At 46.9% G+C, this 8968-nt stretch overlaps 1 protein-coding gene across 1 annotated transcript in view; it reads left to right on the top strand.

Annotated features, from left to right (window-relative positions):
- Window positions 1-8968, top strand: part of LOC104408234 (exocyst complex component 6B-like) — a gene marked incomplete at its 5' end in the record, with an annotated part of 56690 nt that overhangs the window by 2261 nt on the left and 45461 nt on the right. Inside the window, 4 exons of the mRNA XM_010017774.1 lie at window positions 2790-2861; window positions 3289-3386; window positions 4406-4511; window positions 5683-5792. Of these exons, the coding sequence (XP_010016076.1) occupies window positions 2790-2861; window positions 3289-3386; window positions 4406-4511; window positions 5683-5792 (386 nt within the window). The remainder of the gene's footprint in view (window positions 1-2789; window positions 2862-3288; window positions 3387-4405; window positions 4512-5682; window positions 5793-8968) is intronic.

Raw genomic sequence — 8968 nt, 5'->3', positions numbered from 1 at the left:
CGCGTGTGCCGCCGCGCAGCCCAGCTGAGGTCCAGGATCCCCTCCCTGAGCTGCTGCTCACGCTCTGGGGGTGCACCCAGCACACGGCGGGTCTAGGCTCAAGCACACACTGGATCCAGGTCATGGGGAGCTTTCCATTTAGGCTTTCTCTGGCTTTTTTTGCCTTTTGATGCTCTGCATTTCCCTGCATCAAACTCAATATTTTGGGTGACTGGAGAGAAAGAAAACAGTGGTTTGATATTTTTCCTGTTACTTGGCTGATCACTTTTGGGAAGCACCAGCAGAGGGAGTCGGTTTGTGCTGGAAAACTGGGGAAAAAAGTGTCTATTTGGCAGACTGAAGTACGACCCTTATAGTTCATGGCAGCGAATGGGCTGCTGTCAAATCATTTGTATGTGAAAAGACAATACATAGATTTCTTATTTTTTAATAGTGACAAAAGTTTGGGAAAATTCTGGTCACTTTAATATTTCTCTGCTTGAGCAAAAAATCCAAAGGCGGTTGCAGTAAATACACATCTTTTTTTCCCCGTGTTGTATGATTTGATGTAACGTTGTACTGGTTCCGTTGGGAGCACTGGAGTTTCCTGAAAACCCTACGGGTTAGTGGGATGGAAAAATTGCATTTGACCATAAAAGAAAAAGCATTTGTGACTTTCTGCAAGTCCACTTTCAAATTGTTGGGCCCTTTTGTCCAGGGAAAACAAAGTAATAAATCCCTGAGATCCCGCTGCTGCTCGGGGATGGCAGTGCCATCTGACAGCAGGAGGACGCTGCACAGGCATGTCGGTGCAGGTCTGTACCCACTGTGGTGCAGCACGCACATGGAGGTACCCGAGTGGTAAAGAGGTCATAAAATCATACACTGGTTTGGGTTGAAGGGACCTTAAAGCTCCTCCAGCTCCAACCCCTGCCCCAGGCAGGGACACCTTCCACTAGAGCAGGTTGCTCCAAGCCCCTGTGTCCAACCTGGCCTTGAACACTGCCAGGGATGGGGCAGCCACAGCTTCTCTGGGCACCCTGTGCCAGCGCCTCAGCACCCTCACAGGGAAGAGCTTCTGCCCAAGAGCTCATCTCAGTCCAACATGCCTTTCTGTCTGAGCCGGATCGGGACAGCAGCATGGATCTCCCCAGAGTGCAGCAGAGGGGGAGAGTCCCTTCCCTTAGCCTGCTAGACATGCTCCTTCTGATGCAGCCCAAGTGTCCCTCTGTGTGGAGACACAACATGCTGCTTGCTCCAAATGCCCCCAGATTCTGCATTTAGGTGCCCATGACTTTATCTTGGTGTGGTCACCCACTGACCGTGTTGCAGAAGAGCTCCTTGGCTTTCCCTGTGCAAGTGGGGAACATTCAGTGATGGACCTAATCACAGGGACGAGGAGGGTTCTCCGGCTCCATCCAGCACGGCAGTAGTGCTGACTGGAAAGCTGCCTCCTTCCACTTAAGCTTCTCTGTCACAGAAGGGGATAAACACAATGATGTACACCCCGCTAGGTTGTAAACCTGTGTTTATTTTCTTTTCAAGTGGGGTTTTCTGCTAGGTGAACACCATGAGAGCAAGCCAGGTCCAAACACGGTGGTTTTCAGTCTTAGCAGCTTTGTTGCCATGACAAGTTGTTTTAAGTGGTGCCAAACCTAATGCATGAGGTGGCTGCCAGAAGAGGGGGTTTTCAGTAATCATGAAATCATAGAATGATTCAGGTTGGAAGGGACCTTAAAGTTCATCCAGTTCCAGCCCCCTGCCACGGGCAGGGAATGTTGCAGTACCCTGGTCATCACTTTTATCTCTAAGCACTGCTCCCTTATAGAGCAGTGCTCTATACGTATAGGGCTCTCACATTGGTCACCCTGCTTCAGTTCTTCCCATTCAGCCAAGCTTATCCCTGGATTTTCTTCCTTGCTGCAGACAGGGACATCTTTTATCACTTCTGATAGCTTTAGGGCATTATCTTTCTTTCTGACTTTCTTTTTTGGACAGTGAAGTGGAAAATGTGTCTCTTCCAGTCTTTCACGTTGATTAATGGAGTCATTCCTCCTCGAGTTTCCAGTGAGCTTTAAACCTGTTTCTCTTTCCAGCTTGTGATCACTGATTCTATATTTGGTTAGACTCTGTCTGAAACTTTACATATTTCAGCACAGGGAGGTTGTCTGCTGTGTCCAGAGAGCCTGTGAAGCCTGTGGGTAACATGGGGTGGCTTTGGAAGGACAATGAGCATTATTGTTACACTGAGTTGTATCTTTAGGGCTTTGAGAAGTGTCCTGACCTGCAATAAATACTTGTTTTGTAGCTCTGAGCATTAAATCTCTGAAATATAGGCAGGCAGAGTGTTTTTTCTCAGCCTGAACCACTTAGCATTGAAGCCTTCACATGGGGCTTGGGGATGCCTCACTGTGATGCTTCATTACCATCAGACACAACACACTAAATATTAAATGAGAGGCGCTGCTGTCGTCTTGGTATGACAACGTGCTGATTTGCTTCATCTCCTCTCGCTTCCCCAGCAGCTCCTGGGTAATCTTAGAGACACTTCAGGTATCTCTAGAGCAACCCAAATCCTTATTCATCATGGAGAGCCTCAAGAGCAGTGTGTTACAAGGAGAGATACCCTTATCAGTATGCCTTCCCTTGCCCTGTGCAGCCTTAGGGCATGGGCTGGAGGATAAAAGCAGCTGATCATAGGACTGCATGGCCTCTGGGTTTATTATCACTCAAATGATAACGGAGGAGGGCTGAGGGCAATATTCTTCCTGCAGTTCAAACCATGTTGTAATTTCTCCTCTTCTTTGCAGTCCTACTGCTCGGACCCGAGCCTGGTGTTAGACTTGAAGAACCTCATTGTCCTCTTTGCAGATACACTCCAGGTACGTGGCTGTTGGTGATCACTCTTGATCTCACTCAGTGTTGTGCTGCTCATAGATGGTGTCTGTCAGAGGAGTTAAATGCCTGATGAGGGCTTGCTGTGGTGACCTGGCTTCTTTTTTGGCATTGTGGTGCCTGATGGACAGTCTGGTTCTCCGTGCACATGAGGTGGCCAGCCTATGGGCAAGGACCAAGCCTGGCCACGTTGCCAAGTCCTTGTGCCTCTTGCCCACACCCAGACCCATAACCCTTGGTCCTACCACCTCAGTAAATCACCACCCCAATCCCTTCCCCGGCACCATTCACCTCTGTGGTGGTGATAGGGAATTTGTCCACTATTTGCTCCCTATTAAACAGAGAAACTAATCTTCAACTCTTGTTGGTGACTTTTTCTCACCTGCAATTGCTCTCTCCCCTCACCCACTGCAGGGATACGGCTTCCCAGTGAACCAGCTCTTTGACATGCTGTTGGAGATCCAAGACCAGTATAGTGAAACCCTACTGAAGAAGTGGTCAGGAGTTTTCAGGTAAGAAGCTCTTTAAGGAAACTCATAAGATGCACCTTACAGAGTAGTATTGGCTCATAGATAAAACCTTTTGGGAGATTAGCAACTTGGTCTAGTAGAAAGTGTCCCTGCCTGTTGCGGGGGGTTGGAACTAGATGGTCTTTAAGGTCCCTTCCAACCCAAACCATTCGATGATGTGACTAGTATAAAGCTCATGATTAAATTGTAGGCAACAGTAAGCTTCAGCCTGAGCTCTCCTTGGACCAGAGAGCCAGTTTAAATACAGTTGGAAGTATGCTGTGTGTGATATCTGTGCAATAAGTCAGTGAAGGCCAGAGGTTTTACATCCCAGAAGGAAAAGGTTATGGTTTCCTTATGGAGCTCACACTGGCAGTCAATATATGGAAGGATGCAAAAATCTGGTGTTGCAGCAGCGTTTGTGTGCCCTCACTCCAGCACTGAGCTGTGTATGTCCTGGGACATCGGTGGCATATCCCTGTGCTGCTGGTTTGGGCATGTCCATGAGCTGAGCAGTTGCCCAGTGGTAGGATATGATGTATTTATTACCAGGGTCCCATGCTGTGCTCTGCAGCCACTAGCTCATCCTGTTGATGGTCCTCCAGGACCTCTCAGGAGGATTACGGCATCTCGGAGAGTGGAGCATTGGGAAGAGGTGCTGGAGGATTGTCAACACCCTGGTAGCTCAGCATCCACCTTCCTCAAGTCAAGCAGGACTGAAGCTTACCTGGATTTTATCATGGGCTGCTGCTGAAGCTTCAGTCTGGATTAAAATCACCATTAGGCTCTGGTTGTGCCTTTACACAGGCTGAGGGCATGGAGCTGGGAGAGATCATTGAGTTTGTCTGCAGCAAAGATGATTTCAACAGTCAGAAACATGCTGAGAAGTTTAGACCCAGGGGATTACATCTTAGACTGGCACCTACTTCTTCAGAGCTTCCTAACTGAGCAGTGTATCTGCAGAGTTGTGGTTGGTCTGTCATCACAGAGCTGCCTTTGTAACTCTTCTTTTCTTTCCTTAGAAATATACTTGATTCAGATAACTACAGCCCCATCCCAGTGACAAATGAAGACGTTTATAAGAAAATAGTTGGGCAGTTCCCATTCCAGGATGCAGAACTTGAAAAGGTAATCTTGAAACAGGGAAAGTGGCACAGTGGGGCTGTGGTGCAGGAAAACCCCGTGCCCTTGTTGCTGGCATTGGGAACTGCAAATGAAAGCATCCAAAATCCCCCAACCAAACCCAAAACCTCAAGCCCCAAACCAAATAAACAACAAAAAAAACCTAGAACAAGGGAAAAGAACAAATATACTTTCTATGTGATGTCTTTCTGGTGTGGGTGAGGGAAGTGCATGTAGCAGTACTTAATTGATTTTGTTTTCAGCTCATGGTGTGCTATTGCAGCTCAACAGTGCTTGCAGTAGGCAAGAGACTAGAAATATTTGCTTCCATTGGTATTTTATTCTCATTTTAGGAGCTGTTATTGACCTTTATTTGTTTTAATCTTATATTTAAAAAAAAAAAGGCTAACGAAATGGTGTATCTTGGCTTTTGTAGAACTGTGTGCTTGCAAAACCTAAATCTCGCCAAATCTGACCTAGCCAGTGTCCCTTAAAAGCCTGCTTGGCCTTCTGCTCCCCATCTGGCAGCCAGCGAGCTCCAAGCCTGGTGAACTTAATTAGGACTGGGAGGGTTTCTGATCCAAGTCAAGTATTTAGATTTCAGGGGGTTTGTGTCCTTCCCCCAAAGCTGTATCATAGGCTCCAGCTTCTTACTATTACGCTCTGCACCTCCCAGCCCTGTGTGTGCTGTGAGTAAAAGCTGGTTGGAGAAAATTCAGTGTAGGACATCTGTTTCCTCTTGGCTTTTGGTGTTGTAAGCAAGTGCTCACCTTGGGCAGCAACTGTGGGAGGTGACCAAGCAAAACACCGTGTGCATGGAGGGAGATAAAAGTTAATTTGTTCTCCAAAGGGGATTTTTCGTACGAGTTAAGGAATTAGGAGAGGGAATGAGGGAATGTTGGGCTGCCTGCTCCCTCCTAGCTGCAAGTTTCCTTCCAGCCCCATTTCAGACTCCAAATCCCTTCTGCACCCATGTGCCATTTGTAAGTGATTATCTGGTCTTTCACTTGGCTGAAATGTTTATATAATATACAATAAATGCTGGCTTGTTGTTTCATTGCTGGACTTAGCTAAATACTAGAGTTGATTTGGCTGCTTGGAACACGCTGCTGGAAAGCAGTCGTCACTCCTGTTTAGTGTCTGCTCCTCGACTTGAATTCTCTCCTGTATTTTACAGCAACCATTTCCAAAGAAGTTCCCCTTTTCTGAGTTTGTGCCTAAAGTTTACAATCAGATTAAGGAATTCATCTACGCCTGCCTGAAGTTTTCGGAAGACCTTCATCTGAGGTAGGAGATGAGTGTGGTAGGGGTTGGAATAAAGAGGTTTTGTCTGCACTGAAACATCCCTGGCAGTGTTCAAGGGCAGGTTGGACACAGGGGCTTGGAGCAACCTGCTCTAGTGGAAGGTGTCCCTGCCCGGGGCAGGGGTTGGAGCTGGAAGAGCTTTAAGGTCCCTTCCAACCCAAACCAGGCTGGGATTATATGATCTCAACAGGCTTAAAATATGAATTCTTTTCCTCAAACCTTCATGCTGCTCAACTGCTTGGATACCTTGTCCAGGCTGGAGGTGGCTGTGGGTCTCCTTGGAGTGGTGGCATCCTTCAAGTACAAAGGGATGGCCAAGACCTCAGAAATAGCTGCCTCACGTAGGTAAAGATACCCCAGGACCATGTTATAGCTCTACAAAAAGTGAGGGGACTTCTTCCCTCCAAGATGTTTCTGATTGAATTGTACTAAATAGATGTATCTGGTTCTCTTAAGAAAGCTGAAGTCCCCTTGTCATCAGGGCAGTGCCTGGTGTGACATCTACAATTCCCTGGATGTCCCTTAAGAAGCCCAGGGTCAGGAAAGCTTTTGAGGTTTTGATTCACCCAGGTTTAGGGGGCTTGTTTTTCTTTTTTCCCATGGGAGTTTCTACACCAATTACCTGATTATTTATTTTTTTTTCCTTAAAGCTTACAAAATATTCCATGTTTTTACCCTCCCTTCTCCATTCCAAGGTGCCTTGAGGCTGGTTTTGCCCGTGTGTTTGTGTGTGAGATTGGAAAACAACTGTATTTGCCAGAAATTGCAAGTTGGTGCTTTCTCTTTGCACCCAGTAATGTCTTCAAGTTGGTAGAGGTACATAAATACAAATAAATAAATAAAGGTGTATATATAAAGGGATGTAAATAAATAAAGGGATATAAATGAATAACAAGAATTTTACTGGCTGGAGGGATCCTTCTTCCCTTCTGTTCACAGCACTGTACTAGTGAGCGGTTGGGCTGTGTGGAGGGTTTCTATCCCTTGGTAGCTCCATGTCCTGGCCATGGCCTGACACTGGCCGTTGCCCCAGTGCAGGGTGATGCCAGGGCAGTGTTCTGGGCATTAGCCAGATGTTTCAGTGCCTCCACAAGGCTCTTGAGGGTTTGAATTCTCTGCCTTTCTGCGAGGGGTAGTAATTTGGAGAGGCATTTTCTCTCCATCTTCTGCTGGAGGCCGCGGTCGCTCGTTGGTTGATGTGGAAGCACAGGAGGTTTCTCACCCCGCGTTTCATCTCAGCCTTTCACTGGTGGCAGGTTGTTCTCTTTGGTGGCTCCCAGGGCTCTTAACCTGTGGGTCACCATTAAACATCTCGGTTTCTAAAGCCGACAGCATGGTCCTATTTCACACGGATGCTGGTTTCACCCAACCCCTCCGCTGGCACTTCCCTCGTGAGTTTTGTGCTCTTCACCATTACGGAGATGATTGGGTTTGTCAGGGAAGGGAAGAAAAGTGTCCCCTTGGGTCCCTCCTCAGGGGTCCCCCTGGACACGTTATTAAAATTCCTTTCGACATTGGATTTTCCAGCCCTTTTTGAGGAGCAGCGTTGGGCTGGGGGAAGGGAACCCAGCTCTTGGCTTTTCTAGGCAAACATTTGGAATATTTCTCTGCAAACCCCTGTTGACACTTTCTTCATTTCACCCTGACAGCTTGAATTAGTTTTTATTAGGAAGCTTGGCTACAAAGCCGGCAGCAAGTTTTCTTTCTCTTCTCTTTCTTTTTCTTCTTTGCTTGTCATTTACCTTGCACCCTGGAGTGATTGGGGTCAGCCTGTCAGTCATGGAGGGCCTGAAGGTCATGACTACTGCTATGGGATCCGGGACATCAGCTGTCATTAACCCAGACAGCTCCTTTAAATACTCTGCAGTCTTTTCCTGCAGAACAGAGCCTATGGCAGAAAATGTAGCTTGTATTTTATTTTCTTTTTCTCATTATTTCTGTAAACCAGCTCTTTGTGTCTGTTGGATGGCAATGTTCTCCTTTATGTTGATCTGCTTCTGACAGTTCCTTTGCTTATTGAAGAAAATTTGGGCTGCACGTTTTTTGACTCTATTAATTTCATTAGGAGAAAGAAAACCTTTATATTTTCATCAGTTCTGCCTTTGTTAAAAAGCGTATATTTAAGTTCATGAAGGAGATGCCTTTTATAAGAGGACTTCCACTGGTTTTGGTGGTATTTCCCATTTGAAAGATAGGGAATATCTTTGGAAAACAGTGCGGTAAGGATGAATCTGCCAGGACTTTGTTTGGTTTGGGGGGGGAGGGTTTTCAAACAAAGCACCAATCCTGGCAGAACCTGGGGTACAAGTTTTAAAGGACTGAAAATAATTCAAGTGCATAAAGTTGTTAAAAATAAAATGGAATTAAAAAATCAGAGGCTTGAATAACTACACGAGGTCAGAACTTTGGAAGTCAGCTGTAGGAGAGAGGAGATAAATGTAGTTTGTTTGATAGCTGATGTCACTGCTTTGGTGTTACTAGTGGTCTGTGGTTGTAGACTAAGTGTTAAGGGTTAGTAACCACACCACTAACAGCTTCTACCAGTTTGAAGCTGATGGATCAAATTGGCATCAGACATACATAGCACAAAGCCTAAATGGACAATGTTTGGGGTTTTGTTTTCTTCTTATGTTTTGAGGATGGAGATCTGACCTGGCTGTTGAACCAAGGCTCAACCTCACAGTCAAGAGTTGGCATCATACAAGTTACTGGTACCATCACCCTTTGCTAACTGGCCCCACTGGTCTGGGCACTGGGTCCTGTTGGTGTGAGCTTCTCCTTGGTTCATCATTTCATCTGGGAGGGTGCAGAGCAAGGCAAGGGCTAACACACATTGCTCCTGTGGCCACCCTCACTCACCTCCTCCACCATGGCCACCCCTTCTGTCCCCTCATCATTGACCCTTACCCCTCATGGCCAGCCCTGCTTTCCCCCCCCAGTCTCCCCTCACCCCTCAAATGGTGCTTTTATGCAGATAATCATAGCATCTGAGATTGGTTTGTGTTGAAGGGACCTTAAAGCTCCTCCAGCTCCAACCCCTGCCCCGGGCAGGGACACCTTCCACTAGAGCAGGTTGCTCCAAGCCCCTGTGTCCAACCTGGCCTTGAACACTGCCAGGGATGGGGCAGCCACAGGTTCCCTCGGCAGACTGTGCCAGC

This window comes from Nestor notabilis, unplaced genomic scaffold (genome assembly GCF_000696875.1).
Source record: "Nestor notabilis isolate BGI_N333 unplaced genomic scaffold, ASM69687v1 scaffold6247, whole genome shotgun sequence".
In the NCBI taxonomy this organism is placed as follows: domain Eukaryota; kingdom Metazoa; phylum Chordata; class Aves; order Psittaciformes; family Psittacidae; genus Nestor; species Nestor notabilis.
The sequence above is the reverse complement of the archived record's forward strand: the minus strand, read 5'-3'. Positions and strand labels throughout refer to the sequence as shown.